Source organism: Grammomys surdaster, unplaced genomic scaffold (genome assembly GCF_004785775.1).
Source record: "Grammomys surdaster isolate TR1022 unplaced genomic scaffold, NIH_TR_1.0 126660, whole genome shotgun sequence".
Taxonomy (NCBI): Eukaryota; Metazoa; Chordata; class Mammalia; order Rodentia; family Muridae; genus Grammomys; species Grammomys surdaster.
In genome coordinates, this window is record NW_021621449.1 from 2,822,685 (window position 1) to 2,843,470 (window position 20,786).

General features: G+C 45.2%; 1 protein-coding gene and 1 pseudogene across 1 annotated transcript in view; both read left to right on the forward strand.

The window, feature by feature from the left end:
• Positions 1–5,560: 5,560 nt before the first annotated feature.
• LOC114615392 lies at positions 5,561–9,308 on the forward strand (annotated as a pseudogene).
• Positions 8,806–20,786, forward strand: part of Mfap5 (microfibril associated protein 5) — a 14,190-nt gene continuing 2,209 nt past the window's right edge. The window contains exons 1-8 of the mRNA XM_028761131.1: positions 8,806–8,858; positions 9,464–9,523; positions 10,564–10,599; positions 14,964–14,996; positions 15,325–15,357; positions 16,142–16,177; positions 18,824–18,853; positions 20,093–20,180. Coding sequence (XP_028616964.1) covers positions 9,466–9,523; positions 10,564–10,599; positions 14,964–14,996; positions 15,325–15,357; positions 16,142–16,177; positions 18,824–18,853; positions 20,093–20,180 — 314 coding nt within the window. The 5' untranslated portion in view covers positions 8,806–8,858; positions 9,464–9,465. The remainder of the gene's footprint in view (positions 8,859–9,463; positions 9,524–10,563; positions 10,600–14,963; positions 14,997–15,324; positions 15,358–16,141; positions 16,178–18,823; positions 18,854–20,092; positions 20,181–20,786) is intronic.

Consider the following 20,786-nt stretch of genomic DNA (forward strand, 5'->3'; position numbering starts at 1 on the left):
GGAAGGAAGGAAGGAAGGAAGGAAGGAAGGAAGGAAGGAAGGAAGGAAAGACAGGAAGGAAGAAATGCTTACTCCAGTTGTAACTTCACACCGGCAGTCACGTGGTCCAAGCCCCACCGCAGCCATGCAGTCTGTTCAGATTTCCAGGTGCAAGAAGACGATGGTTGCCCCAGAGAAACAGGCGTCGAGGTGAACCAGTCCTCTAAGTCGCTAAACCAGACTGCAGTACAAGTTACTGGAGTCGGTTCTGGTTTGGGGCGGGGAGGGTTTGTTAGCCGCTGGGTCTGTGTGTGAGAGTGATAGTATGAGGTATGAGATGCCTACCACATGAGAGTCCATCTCCAAACCCTGGTAGTTTATTACCGGAAATCTGTGGTTGAATCGTCTAAGGAGGAAATCAAAGATAGCGCCCCTGTTTCCCACTCCCAGAAACCCCCAAAGCTTAGGGAATCTTAGTGCCCCCTAGTGGTCTCTACCATAAATGCTACTGGGAAGCCTACGACCAAATCCTGGAACACCTCTATAATACAATGTACGTTTCTCTGTTGTAGCCCAGGCTGACTTTAAATTCTTGGTGGTCCTTCTGGCTCAGCCTTCCGGGTGGCTTTATCTCCAGTTAGGAATGTGGAACTTGAAGATGAGAGACATGCCACTGTGAAATGATTCAATCCATAGGAGCGGTTCAGAGCGAGCCTCGCGATCTGATACTGATCTCTCGAATAGACTAGAAGGGGACACCTGAAAGTTGTCCTTTAACTCCCAGATGCACTGTGTCACGCACACATGATGCACAATCACACACATGATGTACACGTGTGACACACACACTCCCTAGATACCATTTGCTCATTGCTAGCCATTGCTGCTAATTCTGACTTTAGGTAACCAAGGGTTGGGGATTTAGCTCAATGGTAGATCTCTTGCTTAGCAAGGGTTTAGTCCTCAGCTCTGAAAAAGGAGAGGCAAAATTATCCTTTAAAAAAAAACCTAACAACAAAAAGCCATCGAAATAAACAAACAAACAAACAAACCCATAGCAACTGGCTTGAAGTAATTAAGTGATATATTGGTAGTATAATAAAAACAATTGGCCTGATGCTCCCCAAACCTGGAGATGAGACCTTGAGCCTTGAAAACAAATGAGAAAAGGGGGTTTAGCAGGAAGAAAGGAGAAAGGGGTTTACTGGGAAGTAATAAAACTAGCTTAAAACTGGACTTTTACTTTTTTTTCTTTTCTTTTTTTGTTTTGTTTTTCGAGACAGGGTTTCTCTGTATAGCCCCGGGCTGTCCTGGAACTCACTCTGTAGACCAGGCTGGCCTCGAACTCAGTAATACACCTGCCTCTGCCTCCCAAGTGCTGGGATTAAAGGCGTGCACCACCACCGCCCGGTTTATGCTTTCTTTTAGAATCTGGAATTTGAGAGCTCCAGTCTGTTCACCACTGCCTGGCCGGACTTTTATATTTTTAATAATTTTGTTTTGTTTTTCTTTTTTTAACCAAGACAGAGTCCTGCTATGAAGTACAGGCACAAACTGGATTTTTGTTTTGTTGTTAAGATAGGGTCACACTATATAGTGCTGGCTAACCTAGCCTGGGACTCTCTGCATGTGTAGACCACCACAATGTCCTCAAACCTCCAAGATCCACCTGCATCTCCTCATCAGTGCTGAGATCAAAGCAAGGTTCAAGACAAAGTGGATTTTTTTTTTTTTTTTGGTTTTTCGAGACAGGGTTTCTCTGTGTAGCCCTGGCTGTCCTGGAACTCACTCTGTAGACCAGGCTGGCCTCGAACTCAGAAATCCACCTGCCTCTGCCTCCCAAGTGCTGGGATTAAAGGCGTGCGCCACCACCGCCCGGCAAAGTGGATTTTTAAAATGCCTTAGAATTGGGTCTGGTGGCCTAGAACATAGAACCCTGCAGGCAGAGGCAGGACCTTGGTGGGTCTGAGGCCAGCATGGACTTCAATATGGTCCCAGGACACCCGGTCAACATAGTGATGAGAGATCCTGCCTTTAAAAAAAAAAAGTGTGTGTGTGTGTGTATAGTAGCACAGAAGTGTGTGCATATATGGGAGAGAACAACTTTCAGGAGTTGTTTCTGTGCTTTCAGGATCTGGGTCCTAGAATCTACCTGAGGTCTTCCGACATGCCAACACATGCCCTTTGTGCCTTACCCTCTTACCAGCCCACAAACTGGATCCCCAAATGTCTATTCAGCCAAACAGCATGGGGCAATTTCTGCTCCTTTTACTGCCTTGCCCCCTCTCCTCTCTCCTAAGGTGCTTCTCTTTGGGAGCCCTCTCTCACAGCCTTGTCCTGAACATTTTGTTCTTGTTTCCACTGCACCCGCCTCAGACTTCCTTCAGGGACCTAGGGACAGCACCCCCTCCTACAGTCCAGGGAGGCTCTCCTCAAATGTAGCCTCTGGGTAGGCCAGCATATTGAGGTCATTGCTGTCTCCGCCAGATGATTGGCTTGGGTTCAGTTTTCTCATCAGTCTGAGGGAAAACAGGATTGCTCACTGGGCTCTGCCAAATGCCTTAGATCTGCTTTGCATCTTCTTCCATTTGTTTCTCATCCCCACCTCTTCCTTCCTGACTTTCCCCAGACCAGAATCACTTCTGTTGTCCAGCCTCTGCCATGTACAGAGTAGGGAAGAGAAACTCCAGACAGGGCTACCAGCAAGAACTGGGTCTAGCGGGCAGGTTTGCTGGAGGCACTAAATCTGGGTGGTTCCTTAACTCCCTTGGGGGCATGAAGGGGTTTGTGGAGTGTGTCAGCATTTTCTTCTGATTATTTTCACTGTTTCCCTTCCTCCCAACGAGGCTGACCCACCCATCTCCTCCTCTCCGTTTCACATTTATTCCTTCTTCCTCCTAGGCTGTTCATTAATACTCTCAGCTCCCTGCACTCCCTCTCCCCAGCTTCTCTGGGAAGCCCACAACTTCAACGTGAGGTGCACACAGATGACTTAGGTGTGCTTCTTAGACTTGACTTTCTGGAAGTCAGGTTTATCAAGGGTCTTAGTCAGGGTTACTACTGCTATAATGACACGCCATGACCAAAAAGCAAGAGAAAGGGGGAAGAAAAAGGTTTATTTTGCTAAGACTTCCAGATCATAATCCATCCTTGGAGGAAGTCAGGGCAGGAATTCAAGCAGGGCTGGAACCTGGAGCAGGAGCTGATGCAGAGGCCATGGAGGGGTGCTGCTTACTGACTTGCTTCACATGGCTTGCTCAGTCAGCTTTCTTATAGAATCCAGGACCACCAACCCAGGAGTGGCATCACTCACAATAGGCTGGGTCCTCCCCCATCCATCACTAACTGAAGAAAATGCTCTTCAGCTGAGGCTCCTTCCTCTTTGATGACTCTCGATTGTCTCAAGTTGACACAAAACTTGCCAGTACATCAAGTTTATCCATAATTGGTGTGCTTAAGTAAAAACTTTCTTGATGACAGGGAGTGTTTTAGACAAGGTTTCTATTGCCCCGATGAAACACAGTGGCCAAAAGCAACTGGGAGAGGAAACTGTTTATTCCAAGTTACACTTCAGATAATAAAAAGTCCGGTCGTTGAAGGAAGACAGGGCTGATTCTCAAGCAAGACCAGAACCTCGAGACAAGAGCTGATGCAGAAGCCATAGAGGAGTGCTGCTTACTGGCTTGTTCAACCTGCTTTCTTAGAACACCCAGGACCACCAGCCCAGAGGTGGCACTCTCCTCAACAGGCTGGACCCTCCCACATCAATCATCAATTAGGAAAATGCACTACACTTGCCTGGTGGTGGGTCTTTTCTTTTTTTTTTTTTTTTTGGTTTTTTTGTTTGTTTGTTTGTTTGGTTGGTTGGTTGGTTGGTTTTGGTTTTTTGGTTTTTTGGAGACAGGGTTTCTCTGTGTAGCCCTGGCTGTCCTGGAACTTACTCTGTAGACCAGGCTGGTCTCAAACTCTCGAACTCAGAAATCCTCCTGCCTCTGCCTCCCAAGTGCTGAGATTAAAGGCGTGCGCCACCACCGCCCGGCTACGGTGGTGGAACTTATGGGGGTATTTTTTCGGTTGAGAGTCCCCTTTTCCAAATGACTCATTCGTATATCAAGCTGACATAAAACTGGCCAGCACAAAAAGCAAATATAAATCCATTCAAATGACCAGATCAGACACCATGGTGTCTGCATATTACACGACCTGAGGGAAAAAAAAATGGATAAGAATAAGACAAGTGACCTTGCCTCTCTGTTTTGGAAAGCTTCCTGTGACACTTTGTTATCGATATTCCAAAACCCAAGATTCATAACACAAGCACAAACAAAACCAAAAACAGGGGCAGATCTTTGTGAGTTCGAGGCCAGCCTTGTCTATGTATGGAGTTTCAGGCTAGCAGAGTTACAAAAGTGAGACCCTGTCTCAAAACAAACAAACAAACAAACAGCAATATCAAAAACCCACAAAACCAAAGACATGATTAGCTGCCAACTTGTCTTGTGGAGCTCCTCATATTTGAAAAGGATTTGGAGACTTGTAAACGCCTCAACTTTTTATGAGCCAAAGCACTCAGCCTTTCTCTTGGGCAGATCTCAAATGATATCTTCACTCTTGAATGTGAAACTAAGTAGATATTACAGTGGGAAAAGTCAAGAAAGTGACAAAAACTGGACACTGGAGTTGGGAAGGGTGGAACACCCCTTCATCCCAGCATTCAGGAAAGCCGAGGCAGGTGTTCTGGCCAGCCAGGGCTACATAGTGACAACATATCTTTTTTGTTTATTTGTTTTTTGAGACAGTGTTTCTCTGTGTAGCCCTGGCTGTCCTGGAATTCACTCTAGAAAACACTGTCCTCCAACTCAGAGATCTGCCTGCTTTTGCCTCCTCAGTGCTGGGTTTAAAAGCGTGTGCAAATGAAGAGAAAAATTCCACCAGACCCCTCCCCTCCTGGAAGAGAAAGGTCTTAGGCACCCCTCCCCTCCAGAAGGGAGGCTAAATTAACATTCCTCTGACCACAGTGGGTGGGGACTGACCTGCGGGTTGGAGGGAAGGGCACATGGACACGCACAGACAAGGGAGGTCCTTGCCGCCTCATTCCCTAAAGACCAATCAGTTTAAAAAGTTACAACTGTTCTGCCAATCACATTGTGCCTAACGGCTGCTACCCCTAGAGACTGTATAAACGTCCGCTGAACAAGCTGTATGGGGTTATCTCTCCTTTTGGGATGCAGGATGGCCCCAGCATGCTAGACCATTAAAATTCCTCTTGCTTTCCGCAGCAATTTGTCTTCACGTTGTTCACTCAGGGGGGGTCTCCAGTAAACTAAGTCTCTGCTCGATAGAGTCTTACACCATCAGGGTCACCAGGCTTGACACCCTGTCTTTAAAAACAAAAAAAACTGGATGGTGGTGGCAAATGACTTTATTCTCAGAACTTTGGAGGTAGAGGCAGGTAGATCTCTGAGTTCGAGGCCAGCCTGGTCTAGAGTGAGTTCCAGGACAACCAGGAATACCGCTGGGTGTGAAGCTGCAGCATCTGTGGAATAGGGATATTTGAGAGTGAGAAAGTATACGGACAGCCATGGTGGCTACAAATGGAGATAATGGGGAAAAAATGGCTGCTCTAGAGGCCAAAACCTGAAATCAAACTGAGTATTATTTTAGAGACTTCAATTAGCCAGAGCATGAATTTTTAAAAAGAACAGATCAAATTGGAGGAAGCCTGGGTACCTTTGGAAGTAATAATAAAATTCACAGGCAAGACCACAGGGTCTGACAATGACTTTAATCATGTAAGCACTGAGAAAAGCTAGGGCAAAACTCACAGAAGTTGATGAAAACAACTAAAATCAGAAGATCTCCAAGCAGATCCTTACCTGAAGTGACTGGTAAGTATAAAAATGACATTTTTTAAAAACCCCAAAAAACAAAACAAACAAACCATGTTTATATTAAAGATTTCCCAACTGCTGCAGCCCTTGATAACATAAAAGAAGAACAGCTAGATGATAAAGGTCAAAAATCAAATATTCAGATGAGAGGAACTTTGTACAGAGCATATAACTGACCAATATTTGCTGTGTTCTCACTGGGGTGCACACCTTTAGTCCCAGCACTTGAGAAGCAGAGGCAGGAAGATCTCTGGGAGTTCAAAGACAGTCTGGTCTACATAGAGTTCCAGGACATCCAGAGCTGCATAGAAAGACCCTATCTCCAAAAGAAAATAAAACAAATCAATGTGTCTGATGGTTTCCCGTCTACAAAAATGTTTGTAGAGAAACAACCTCCTCCCCCCAGTACAAACACACAACCTGACAATACTCCTTGAGGAAAGGAAGCAAAGCAGAGGTTATGTCACACTAAACAAGACCACCAAGGAAGACACAATCAGAAAGTGCCACGACCACATCTCCTGAAGAAAGATGGGGTACTTACAGAAGTTTTCCTGTGACTTGGACGCCCAGACACATAGAGAAGATTTACACCTCTTCTCTTGAAGCACAGGGTTGACTTTGCCAGAGGAACGAAGGGGGGAAAAGAACGTGTGAGGAAGCAGCAAGGGAAATAAAACAAAACCTTAGAGGAGCAGAAAGAACCCTCAAACAGAGAGAAGTCAACCGGTCAAAGATTTCAAGGGGACAGAAAGAGAAACAGACCTGCCTATGCTGGGGATGGGAGGTGGGGGGGGGGTGCTGAAGGCACAGAGCTGTTCCAGGGAAGACGAAGAGAATGTGGTGGTAATGGTAGCAAGGAGAAGAGCAAGAGATGGCAGAGACACAGAAGAGCCTTCCCTCTTCAAGACAAGAAGCGAGAGAGAATGGTGCCAGAGACAGCAGTGTAGTAAGCAACCTTTCCATTCATCCTAATTAGATTTTAAGCTGCTTTTTTTGTCTTCAGGGCATCTGTTCGTTTATTTTGAGGCTTTCAGACAGGGCCTCTCTGTGTAGTCCAGGCTGTCCTGGAGCTCCCTATGCAGACTGTAGTACAACCAATTTAAACATATCCCCGTCTAGCTTTCAAATAAATGAGACTCAAACTATGGTTCTTTTATTTGGCTTTGACGATTACTGGGGGTAACCCCTAATCTAGTCTTCTAACTAGGTAGGCCTGGCTACCTCCCCAGGGGTGTACCCCAAATACTTTCTGTTTCTCCAGGCCGCATGCTCAGGGTCTGTCTCCCCACTCCCCCTCTCCTCTTCCTTCTTTCTCCTTCTTCCTCCTTCTCCTCCTGGTCTCTCCACTCCTTCTCTCTTCTCTCAACCAGGTAACTCAAAACCCACCTACTTGTAATCCCTCCAGTAACTGGCTGTAGCCAATTTTATTTAACCAATAGTTTTTAAATTAAGGAACAAGGTTTGCACAACAAAAGCTCATAAATATGAGAATTCACTCATAGGCCTAAACCTTTTGGTACAGAATTTAGCATTACAATACATAACAACAGTCCAAACCTCAACAGCAGACAGAGCTGGCCTCAGACCTTCCTGTCTCTGCCTCTAGAGGGCTGCCACCTTGCCAGCTCCATCAGAGATCTCCCCCACCTCCTTTTTTTTTTTTTTTTTTTTTTTTTTTTTGGCGAGGTTTCTCTGTATAGCCCTGGCTGTCCTTCCTGGAACTCACTCTATAAACCACATTGGCTTTGAACTCAGAGATCCACTTGCCTCACTTTCCAAGTGCTGGGATTAAAGACATGTGCCACCACCCTGATATTTTCAGAGACTTTTAAAAAGAAAAGTGAATTAAGCCCTCATATCACCTGTATGAAAGGAAGTTCTGTTTTGTTTCACCCATCTTCTCATTGTTGTTTTCCAAGTGAAAGGTTTTTTTTTTTTTTTTTTGGTTTTGTTTTTTTCAAAAGATGTTTAGTGTTAGGATGATTCAAATATAAAAAGGGAGATTCTTAGTCTTTTAAACATGAAGTTGTATTAGTAGAAACATGTACATTAGGTACTATATAAAATATCAAACAAATGAAGACCAGAGATATGGGAGCGCAAGCCTCTAATCCTAGTACCTGGAAAGCTCAGGTAGGAGGAAAACCACAGTTGGAGGCTAGCTGGTCTACATAACCAGTTCCAGGCCAGCCAGGAAGACAGGGGCTGGGAATGTATCTCAATGGGATGCTTGTCTGGAAGACATGAAGCCCTGGGTTTAATCCCCAGCACTCCACAAACTAGACAAAGTGGCACATGCCTGGGAGGTGGAGGCAGGAGGATCAGCAATTCAAGCACATCCTTACACTGGCAGCATAGGGAGTTTACAGTCAGCCTGGCCAACCCGGGCAATCCTAACTCAAACAAAGGAGAGGAGGGAAGAGGCGAAGATTGGGGAAGAGGGAAGAGAAGGAAAGGAGAAGAGAGAGACCGAGTAATGAGTCAAATACAGAAGAATGCCAGGGAGAGAGAAACAGAGTCTGGTGAGATTCGGGGGCACATGCCAGCGGGGAGAGTTAAACAGGAACCCAAGGAAGAAAGGCAAGCTGGGCCTGGCAGTGTGAGGGAAAGTGGACTGATGGGAGGAGGGCAGATGAGGGCTTGACGGCCCTTCGAGGGAGCAGCGAGCTCCCTCTCCAGTGTGGTCATAACCTTTGGAATGAGGGTGTGAATGACTGCAAATTCCCATCTCCCTTCTCATTCCAACCTTATTGTAACATTGTAGCACTGCTTTCTAAGCCTCTAGCCTGCCCCCCTCCCTCCTCTCCCCCCTCCTGGCTCTCCCCCCCCTCATTGTTTCAGAATAGGCCAAAAGTGAAGTCTTTCCAAGGGTGTGGCTGTGTTCATCTTATTCTCCAGCCCAAGTAGAACAGCAGAGAAGCGTGAGAAGGACAGACAGATTCAACAGCCAGAGGCCACCGAGGACAGAGCGCAGTGCTGTAGACAGTGAGTTGTTTACAAAACTATATAGTGGGAATGTCTGTGAGTGCCTGCATGTGCATGTGTGTACTAAAGGGTGGAGAGTGTCCCTGACGTAGACTTGAGCCCTCTCCTAGTTGTGCTTGGAATTTAAAAGTGAAGGAACACCACGATGAGCAGATGATATATGAGAAGACACAGACAGACACGCCACAGGTACGTTAGATATGAGGAGAGAAAGAGGCTATGGGACAGGACCAAGGACGGCTTAATTAGAATACCAAAGGTCACATGCCAACATTTCCAGCTACACAGTGGGTTGAGAAGGAGGGAGGGGGCGGCAGGAGTGGGAGTTGGTGGAAGTGGAGTGAGCCCAGGACTTCAAGACCAACCTGGACAACATAATTAAACGACTCAAAAAAACATTTTCTGTAGAACGATGGTCATGACTGTCGGAGAGACATGAATGTTGGATGAGAGATAAGGAAGGGTTTGAGTTGTAAAGAGAAAACAAAGTTTCTGGGGCGAAAAAGAGAAAGGGGGATGCAAGACATCTTTCTTCGGAAGTGAGATGTTGCCGTCTTCCAGCATCATGGTCTCTGCTTCTCCCCCATCCCCGACCCCTCTCCTAGATATGCTGTTCTTTGGGCAGAAGGCCTTGCTGCTTGTCATGGCACTCAGCATTCCCTCTGGTGAGTCTCTCTCTGCCTTGATTTTCTCCCTAACACATCAGATTCTTGGTTCTGCCATGTCCATGGGGCTATGGGTTAGATGGAGGTGGGGCTGAGAGCGAAGGGGTGTGGCATGGGGCTATGGGTTAGATGGGGGGCTGAGAGTGAAGGGGTGTGGGATAGGGTTATGGGTTTGAGGGAGGCTGAGTGAAGGGGCGTGGCATAGGGCTATGGATTATGGGAGAGGGGCTAATACTGAGGGGGCGTGGCAAGAGATGGAGTGTGTTGACACAGAAGTACTGCAGGTGGTGAGAATTAGCTTTGAGTTTGAGGGTGGTTAAGATAATGTGAAATTACAATACAAGCACTCATTAATTCCTAAAAGAGAGTTGCATATAGATATATGACTCAGCAAATACTAAAGGAACAAGAAGTTACACACACATATAGAGACCACCTATTTGGAAATGGGACCACCTCAAAACCCTTGAGGGAAAGACCACCTAACACTTGCCCCGACAGACACACAAAGATTTACATATATGAGAGAAGTATGTGTTACACCCACACACAAAAGAAGAGCAGTCTTCACAGGTAGCATAGAATTCAGCTCAAGAACTGGCCATAGAAAGCAATCTTGGACTTTGAAGACACATTACTGTATTCCCGTTCCTCTTTCTGCCAGATGCAGACCCACAGTGCAGCTCTCCTGACTTGCCCAGTGGTGCAGCTGACTCAGGGGCTGTGGGCCTGGGCAGGACAGGCTAGAGAGCCTGCTGGGTTCCTCTGTGGACCACAGCCCTTCTTGGGAATGAGATCACGAGTGGGACCTGAGTCAGAGCAGAACAACAGTGGGCTTTGTGCTCCATAACTTGTCTTTCTGGAGTGGTTTCTAATACTTGATTAGTTTTGTTCATTGCCTTGTGGTCTTGTGTGGAAATATATAAGGACAAATCACAAGGATAATACGCAACGATATCTCCAATTGTGTTCTGGTTCACTCATAAAAGTGTCATGGTGGAAAAGGCTGGAGTTATATCCATTTTCTTTCTTTTTGACAGACTGGTTACCCCTAGGGGTCAGTGGTCAACGAGGAGGTAGGTAAAGTCTTTCCTATGGGTTCAATTGGGGTTCTTGACAGGATGATATAAAACAGTATGAGTTGAGAATCTGTTTTGGGGCCAGGCAATGACAGATGCCTTAATCCCAGCACTCAAGGAGTGGCAGCAAGCAGACTGAGTTCAAGGCCAGCCAGGGATATGTAAGACAAACAGACAAGAATCTGTTCTAGAGCTGGTGTAATGGTGCATGCTGGTAGGATTTGCTGAAGAAGACAGAGGCATGGGGATCATAGGTTCGAGGCCAGCCTGGACTACACATTTTGCCAGGTGATGGTGGCACATGCCTTTAATTCCAGCACTCAAGAGGCAGAGGCAGAGAATCTCTGAGTTTGAGGCTGGCCTGGTCTACAGAGTGAATTTCAGGACAGCCAGGGCTACATAGAAAAACCTTGTCTCAAAAAATAAAACAAACAAGCAAACAAAATGTGTTCTAGGACAGAGAGCTACACTGCCAAGGTGTAAAAAGTGGAATCAACTTCAGTAGTACCCACAATCCCTTCAGTAGTACCCACAATCCATCGCGTCATCCCATTCATAAACCTGGTCTCACTGAAACATCTGTCCTAAGATGCCTTCTATGCCAACCTCTCCCTTTCTTTCTCCTCTACCTCACTCTAGACCGCACCAGTCAATCCTTATTGGAAACATTCTAGACAGCACCAATCAATCCTTATTGGAAACATTCTAGACAGCACCAATCAATCCTTATTGGAAACATTATTATCTGCAATCTTTCTTCGTTCTTTTGGTTTTTTGTTTGTTTGTTTGTTTTTGGCAACACGATTTCTCTGTGTAGCCCTGGATGTACTAGAACTCACTCTGTAGACCAGGCTGGCCTCAAACTCAGAGATTCTCCTGCCTCTGCCTCCTGAGTACTGGGATTAAAACTGTGTGCCGCCATGCTGGGTTTATAATCTGCAATCTTGAAAACTGAGCTCAGGTCTTTACATATTAGGCAAGAGCCTTACATCTCCTATACCTTTCTTTCCTTACTGACCAGGGAACCCTGTTGTATTTCTTTATTATCTTTTATGATACCAAGGACTAAACTCAGAGCCACACAAATGCTAGAATACTCTATCACTGACCTATACATTTAGCCTCCAGAAAACACTATTCTATCACATAACATCAGAAAACTAGAATGCAAAGGCAGGGTGGAAAGTGATGGGACAGAATTTCTCTGTGTAGCCCTGGCTGTTCTAGAACTTGTTTTGTAAACCAGGCTGTCCTGGAACTCATGGATATCCACCTGCCTCTGGCTTCTGAGTGCTGGGATTAAAGGCATGCACCTTCACAGTTATCTCTATATTTTAATCTTTTGTACCAGTACCTACAGGAATAAACACATACTAGGACCATATGAAAAACAGAAACATTATAAAACAATGATATATACTTGCAAAGCACAGTGCATTCTGATATACCTACCTTAATTCATTTTTAAAATGCCAGTTGAACCAGGCAGTGGTAGCACATGCCTTTAGTCTCAGCACTTGGGAGGCAGAGGCAAGTGGAGAGCTAAGTCTGAAGCCAGCCTAGTCTATCAAGTGAGTACAGCCAGGGCAACACAGAGAAACCTGTCTTGAAAAACAAAAACTAAATACAAAGCTGGGTGGTGATGGCACACACCTTTAATCCCAGCACTCAGGAGGCAAAGAGAGGCAGATCTTTGCGTCCCAGCTAGCCTGATCTATAAAGGGAGTTTCAATCCAAGACTAGGATTATGCAGTGAGATCTTGTCTAAAAAGAAAAGTAAAAAGAAACTAAAACCCTTTCTCCTTTCTTTTATGATTATACTCAGATCTGAGTGTCTGAGCCCACAGATGTTATCAGTAATAAAAGCAAAACTGACGCCTGAGCTGGCTTCTCTAAGCCGGCTAAGGACCGGTCCTGAGTTGTGACTTTCCAGCAGAATTCTGGTGCAACTGTCCTGAGATTCCTTTTCAGTGACGTTCCAGCCCTAAAGGGAACATTTAGACGGTTATTCATGAAGAGTTCTTCAAACTGAGATTGATCCAGACACTGGGGAGCCAGCCCTGCAGTCTCACTGCCAGCCATCACACAACTCCCAACTGTTCCCCTGTGATCTCACTGCTTTTCTGTGTGTGGCTAGACTGGAATGTGGTCTAGCCTCTAAGGCTGGATCCTGAAGGATTGAGGTCCACCCGGAGGAAGGCCTACCTCCCCTTCACAGCCACTACTATGATCCCAGTCAGTATTTTTTTTTTCAAATAGCCCCTGGAAATAGACAGACATGGACTTCTTTTATCAAAACTTGTTCAAGGCGAGTGTGGTAATTGAGGTAGCCTCTAAGAGTTATAGGGAGTTCAAGGCCAGCCTGGGATGCTTGCGTTCTGGGCAGAACCAAAGCTTTCTTCTGGCCTCCTTAGTATAGGGCACACATATGGTACATAGCCATACATACAGGGTAAAGCACTCATATAAATAAGAAAATTTTAAATCAATTAACCCTTTCTCTAAACTTTTTTTTTACATTTATTTATTTTTGTGTATGAGTGCCTTGTCTGAATATATGCCGTGCACCAAGGATGTGCCTCAGGTGCACGCACACACAGATTAAAACAAAACAAAACAAAACCCAATGGATCCCCTGGAACTGAAATAGAAATGATTGTGAGCTGCCGTGTGGGTGCTGGGAACTGAGTGCAGGTCCTCTGCAAGAACAAGTGCTGTAAACTGCTGAGCGCTCATCTCTCCAGCCCATAATTCTTGGACATAAAATGGGGAATAACCAATATAAGCCCCTAAGCTACAAGGGGAATTTCAGGTTTCTTCCTTCCTTCCTTCCTTCCTTCCTTCCTTCCTTCCTTCCTTCCTTCCTTCCTTCCTCCTCTCCCCCTCTTATCTCTCTCTCCCCCCTCCCATCTCTTATACAATGTCTCTCCTGAGCTGACCTTAAACTTCTGATCTACACACACACACACACACACACACACACACACACACACACCAGCCAAGTGCTGAATTTACAGGCATGAGCCCCACAAGGGCCAGGAGGAGAGATGGAATTCCTTACTCCCAGAGTTCAGTGCTGGCTCCCAAGGAGGATCGTGGACTATGCTGGGGCTTCAGATCATTTTGTCATAGCCAGCATTTATATCTAAAAAATGACTCTGGTTCTGAGATGGGGTCTGAATAGCACAGCAATGCTGTGTCAGCTCCAGCCTCTAAATGATGCCTTTAAGCGCGTTTTTTTTTTTTACTTTCAGGCATCCTGTAACCTTTCTCCTTTCTGAACCATTCTGAGGCCAGGCTCGGTGGCAGACACCTTTGCTACCAGCAGAGCCAGGAGGATCTTTCTGAGTTCTAGGCCAGCCTGCCTGGTTATATAGTGAGTTCTGGAATGGCTAAAGCTACATAGAGCTACCCTATCTCAAAAATAAAATAAAACAAAACCAATTAACCAACCAAAAAGCATTCTGGAAGATGGGTGACAGTTTTTTAACTATGCAATCCTTGGGTGAGTGTCACCATGTCTGGCTTAATAAACATTTTCTAAAGAAACTATTGCTAAAGTAGGGGTTGGGGAAAATCTGATCTAGAATTTGAAGCCTGAGAAAATGAGCCAAAAAAAAAAAAAAAAGCAAAGCAAATTACATGAATTTGCTGACCTCTAGTGGGGAAAAGTGGGTTTTGATTCTAAACTACAGCTACAAATGGAATATTTCCTCAATATAGTATTTTAAATATCATTATTACCTCCTATATACAAAAGGTAACTGTGTGAGGAGCTGAGTACATTAATCTGACTACTTGATTACAGTAATTATTTCACTTTATACATGTATATCAAAAGATCACATTGTACACCTTAACGTGTATAATATAAATATGCACTTTTTGAGCCAGACATATTAGAATATACACATTAGCCTGTTAGAAACTGTGCTTAGCATGTGTGAAGCTCGGGTTACTCACCAGTTTCACACACACACACACACACACACACACACACACACCACTACCATATCAGTCAAGCCTGAGTGAATTCACACTTATAATCCCAGCATCTGGGAGACTAAGACAGTAGGATTTTGAATTTCAAGTAAGCTTGGGCTTCCAAGCAAGATCCTGTCTCAAAATAAAAGTGGTCATAATGCTGTTGATATTTTGCTTTAAGGAGTTACTTCAGGGCTGGAACTGTAGCCCAGCTGGTAATGTGGTTACCCGATCTGCAAAGCCCTGGATTCAATTCCCCAACATAATCAGGTGTGGGGGCTCATTAGAGCTGAGCCTTGGGTGCTGTGCTAGACAGTTTCACTCCTCGTAAGTGGAAGGGAGAGATGCCCAGAAAATCTGTTCTGTTTTTTTTTCAGATGATGTGACTGAGACATTCACAGACGACCCTAGTAAGTCAGCCTGCTTTGCCACCACTTACCACTTACCACCACTTACCACTTACCACTTACCACCACTGGGGATGGAAAGGGTTGAGGGTGATGTCTGTCCAGAGAAAAGGTGACACAGCACCCTTTTGACTTTTTTAGTGGCCACCATCAGTCCAAACCTTCCCAGCCTTACTATCTTCTCCGTTTCTCTCAGGGATAGTCCCTGAAGCTAGTTTGCCTGAGTCCATGTGGCTTTATTCCAGTCCTCCCCTCTTTTAGCTAATCAGCTCCATATCCTGCGGCTCTAACCCTAACTATTCACTTCCCATCCCGTTTTGTGTCTCTGCAGATCTGGTGAATGACCCTTCTACAGATGATACAGGTGATACTTACAAAAGTTCTTAAGAAGTAGCGTGATCTTGGAATATTGATGACATTTATTCCAGCTCCTGAGTTAATCCTGTATTTCTAGCTCTGGAAAAACATGGTTGTGGGATCAAGGGCTAGCAGTGATATCAAAATGAGAAGGAAGTTTGCTAGTTATCTGAAAGGAAGGAGTGGGGCTAACAAGGTGGATCAGTGTGGAAAGGTGCTTGCTACTATGCCCAAGAAACTTAATTTGCCATGGTAGAAGGAGAGAACAGACTTGCGAAAACTGTCCTCTGTCCTTTACATACATGTGTTGTGACATGTGCACGCACATCTGTGTACATGTGGGCATACACAGAATAAACAAATGAATGTAAAATAAAAAGAGAGAACAGTGTGAATGAACAGCTAAAATAAGACTTTATGGGGCTGGACAGGTGGCTCAGTTAAGAACACCGGCTGTCCTTCCAAAGGACCCAGGTTTGATTCCAGCATCCAGAAGGCATCGCACAACTGTGTGTAGCTTTAGTTGCAAGGAATCTGATACCTTCACACAGACATGTGTGCGAGCAAACCACCAAAGCACATTTTTTAAAAAGACCTATATATTAAACATGTCCAAAGATAAGTATGTATAAGAGCAGTAATATTCGTTCCAAAATGTCCCCAATTATTCCAAATACTGCCCTTCCCTGGGCATGTTTGCCCCGCTCCGATATCGCCTTGCTCCCCGCTGCTCCACCTTTCCCTTGCAGTTCAAGGCCCTTCTCACATTCTACTGTTTTGTGCCTTTTCAGCTCTGGCTGATATCACACCTTCCACAGATGACCTGGGTGAGTTCAGATCTGGGATCCCAGGGCCGCCAGGGCCACTCTGGGCTTTCTCCAGAGCCCATACGGAAGGGAAGGCAGCTGCTGGAATATCTTAAACAGACCTACAGTTTGTATAATACACCCTTCTGGCCATTTATTTTAAATCTATGGCAGGTTTGAACCCTTTCAAGCAGTTTGGCATACAAAATTCCGAGACAAGATACTTCAATGTTTCCAAGACTCACTGGGTAAAGGCAAGATAAATCTGCAAACCAGGGTGAAGGGCAAAGCAGAGGGCGGCACACGGGGGAAACTGGGCTCTTTAGAGAACAAGAAATAGGAAGGAAGGAAAGGAGGTAGAGGCTAGACTTCTTGGTGCTGTTTCTAGGGATGGAGCTGGACCTCGTGCAAGCTAGGCAAGTGCCCTACACTGAACTGCACGTCCTATTCCTAGGTTATATTTGGTGGTCATTGCTTTTTGTTTTGAGAAAGGATGTTTCTCTGTATCCCTGGCTGGCCTGAAACTCACTCCGTAGACCAGGCTGTCTTCAGATTCACAGGGACCCACCTGCCTCTGCCTCCTGGATGCTGGGGTGAAAGGTGCGTGCCACCATATCCAGCTTCCTGGGTCGCTTTTAACAAAGAGTTTTTGAAAGGCAGCTGCCATGTGTCATAAACTTAAAAGCGAACAAAAGTGAATTTCTTCCGCCAGGTATCTTTTTTTGTCCAATAGACAACAGTATCTGTGTGGCTCCACGTCCCTACAAAAGACGATCTGTCAGTGGGGTTATAGCGCAAAGGGAAGCTGTGGAAGACAGGAAGTCTTCTTGAGTATGCGGCAGGGTTCCACTGATTGGATGTTTTTCTTGAAAGACAAATAGGAGAGCCAATCACATGGGTAGGAGGGGACTCCCTTAAAGGCTTAGGGTGGGAATGAAAGCCTGGGAGGAAGCCTTAGGGAAGAGAAGGTTTTAATCTGTTTTGAGCACAGGGAAGATCATTCTCCACCGTCACTTTCATTACTCCAGTCCACTTCTGCTCCTGATTTGTGGGGCCAGAAAGCAAAGGGATTTAACCACAATCAGCCATGAGCTCAGAAGCAGTAGTCCTAGGGAAGGATGGCCTGAGCAGGGGCCACGAAACGGGAGTAAAATGTCAGCTGTGTGGTGGAGGAACCATGACAGCCAGTTCCCAGGCATGCTGGGTGGCTAGTGATGCCGTTCAACTGAAGAGTAACTCTAGCTGGTAATGGTTTGTTGAATTAGAAGAATCTTCCAGAAGGGCAATAACCCACACGAGATAACGGTTAGACCTGTGTATTCTGTGCTTCAGGAACGAGGTCCGAATTAGACAACACAGGATTGAGAATTAACTGGCACAGGGATGTGTCTGAAAACATACAGTAGGGGCTTGAGGGATGGTTCAGTGATTGAGATCTCTTCCAGAGAGATCTGGGTTCTAGTCTCCGCATGCACATAGTGGCTTACAACCATCTGTAACTCCCTACAGTCTTCCGGGTAGGGGTGGGGAGTACAGTGACCCCCTTCTGGCCTCCTCAGGCACTGCACACACATTAGGTATACAGCAACACATGCCGGCAGAGCGCTCATACACATAAAATAAAAACAAAGCTTAATGTTTTTCAAATAAAAAGAAAGAAAGAGAGAGAGAAAGAAAGAAAGAAATCGTGCAGCAGATGAGATTATCTGGCCTATCCCTGCTCTTCTTTCTATTATTGGCTCACCAGTGACGTCCTCCCAGAAGACTCTCCCGCTCTCATGATTCCTTGCTGCTTTAATTCCTTTCTGTAAACTAAGCACATGTCAGTCTTACACCTTGGTCAGTTTGGGCTATGAGCCTGGCCCCTTATATTCTTTACCCAAACCTCTCGTCAAAGTGGAGGTGATTCCGTATCTCGTCTCATGGAGAAGAGACCTTTTTGGGGGTGGGAGGGGGAGCATCTACAGAACATCTGTCTCTGCTCAGTTTTAGGAGCAGTCTTCTGGGTACCAGGCCCTTTGTTTTATATTTCTAATAATTTTTGCTTACTGCTGAGTGTAGTGGTATCTATGTGTAATCCCAGCCACCTGAGAGGCTGAGGCAGGAGAATCAGGGATTTGAAACCAGTCTAAGACAAATAGGAAGACCTCCCATAACTTTAAAAAGAAAAGAAAAGAAAAGAAAAGAAAAGAAAAGAAAAGAAAAGAAAAGAAAAGAAAAGAAAAGAAAAGAAAAACTTTCTGGATTTGTTTTGTTTCATTGAGGCGGGGTCTCACTAGCAGTCCTGGCTGCCCTAGAGCTCTATAGAGACCAAATTGGCCTTACACTGATAGAGATCCACCCATCTCTGCTTCCGGGTGCTGGGGTTAAATTTAGGTGGGCACCTCTGTGATTTCTTTTCACTAATGATACTTTTAATTCAACAAATCCCTCAACTCTCCACTAGAGAAAGGTGAAAGCCAGGATTCCTTCTCAATTCCTAAGTCTCTTTGTTGTGGGGCTGAAATCAGCCTGATGTGGATCTCCTTCTAGAAGTTACTAAGAATCCGAAATTCCTTTGTTCCTTATTTCTGAGGATCCTGATTGGGTCCGAGTGAACCATATGGTAGTAACAGAGGTGATGACTTGTAGAATTGTTAATAACTGAATAAAATTTCTACCTTCCAGCCACAGCTGGAGACAAAAATACTACTGGAGGTATGGTTATTATTATTTATGTATTTACTTAATTATTTTATGTGCATGGGTGTTTTGTCTGAATGGGTGTCTGTGGGGACTACATGCATGCAGTGCTTGTGACCAGAAGATGGCGTCAGATTCACTGGGACTGGTGTGGGAGCTGTGAACAGGTATAGAGCAGCCAGTGTCTTAACCACTAATTCCTCTCTCCAACCCTGTATGCTGTGTGTGTGTGTGTGTGTGTGTGTGTGTGTGTGTGTGTGTGCGCGCGCGCGCGCGCGCACATGTGCGTGCCCGAGTGCCTGCGTGACCCCCTCACCTGTCTGTCTGTCTGTCTGTCTGTCTGTCTGTCTTGTGTCTCTCTCTAAGATTTATTTTTTCTGTACTTTATGTGCATGGGTGTTTCATCTGCATGTACATCTGTACACCATGACAGGACATCAGATCCCACAGGACTACAGTTACAAACAGATGTGAGCTGCCCTGTGGGTGCTGGGACTTGATCTCAGGACCTCTGCAAGAGCAGCCAGTGCTGTTAACTGCTGAGCCATCTCTCCAGCCCTATGATCGTTTTTATACGTATATTTTCTTGAGCTTTTCTTCCTATAGAGTCTTTGCCTCCTTGTTTTTTGAAGAATATTAGACTCATTACTTCCCCAAGTCCATCGTCTTTCTTTTATAAATGGTCTTCTATCCTAAAAGTCACAGGGAAAAGAAACAGCCACCATTGACTGATCCTCCAACCGCCCTCTCCCTAAACTACCTTTGGATTTTATTTGGTGATTAATGAATAAGAAAATAAATAAGTTTGAGTGCAGACTCCATGTTACCGTGGACATGATGGTTAACATGGGTTCTTGGAACTTGTTGCTAATTCTGACCTGTAGCTACAGCTGAGAACAGAGCAGAGAGCTGTACCTGAGAATTCTCATTCCTCAGAACGAGACCATCAGACTTCAGCAACATGTTTCATGTTGATACCTGAATAGTCCTAGAAAGACTAATATTTTTTCCTAGATGACTACTCAAAGATTATTTTACCCACTTCTGCTGCCAGGTAGGAAATTACCTAAATTTCATGTGAGTTAGCTTCCTCTCCATCTGTTTTTGGCAAGCAAGAAAGACATGCCCCCAAATACACTGATTTTTGTATGACTACCCCATCTTCCCCCATTCTGTCTCCCTTCACCCAGACCTTTAAACCTTAATATCTGTATTATTTCTATTTGAACATTCCTGTTATTTTGTGTTGAGCAGAGTGCCGGGTTGAGAAGTTTGCTTGTACAAGACTGTATTCTGTCCATCGGCCAGTCAGACAGTGTGTGCACCAGGCCTGCTTCACCAGGTAAGAGATCCCAGAATGTCCAGGGACCACCTTCCACAGTGGCAACGCTCATGTCAGAAACTATTTAATGAACATCTGCCACAGCAGTCTTTGATGGGACAGAAGTTGTTATAGTAACTTTTTCAGCCATTCCTGAAGGATCTACCTAGAGCCTGGAGTCTGGGTTGAGGTCTCTACAAAACAGTCTAATAGACACCTGTGGAGGCAAGGGCTATAGGAAGAGAGACCACCAGGGATGTTGCCGCGTTGCACTAGCCAACTGAAAGCCGAAGAGAAAGGCTCGGCTCTGAAGTGCAAAGCAACAGGCAGGTGCTAAGATGTGAAGTGTGCAAAGTGCCACTGAGAAGAGTAATTAATACTTCTTTTTGTTTTGTCTTTATCATTAAAACCATTTCTATCTCTGACATTCTGCCAAGAGAAAGATTTTTTTTTAAATTCATATACTTAAGAAACAAACAAACAGCTGGGCGGTGGTGGCGCACGCCTTTAATCCCAGCACTTGGGAGGCAGAGGCAGGAGGATTTCTGAGTTCGAGGCCAGCCTGGTCTACAGAGTGAGTTCCAGGACAGCCAGGACTACACAGAGAAACCCTGTCTCGAAAAACCA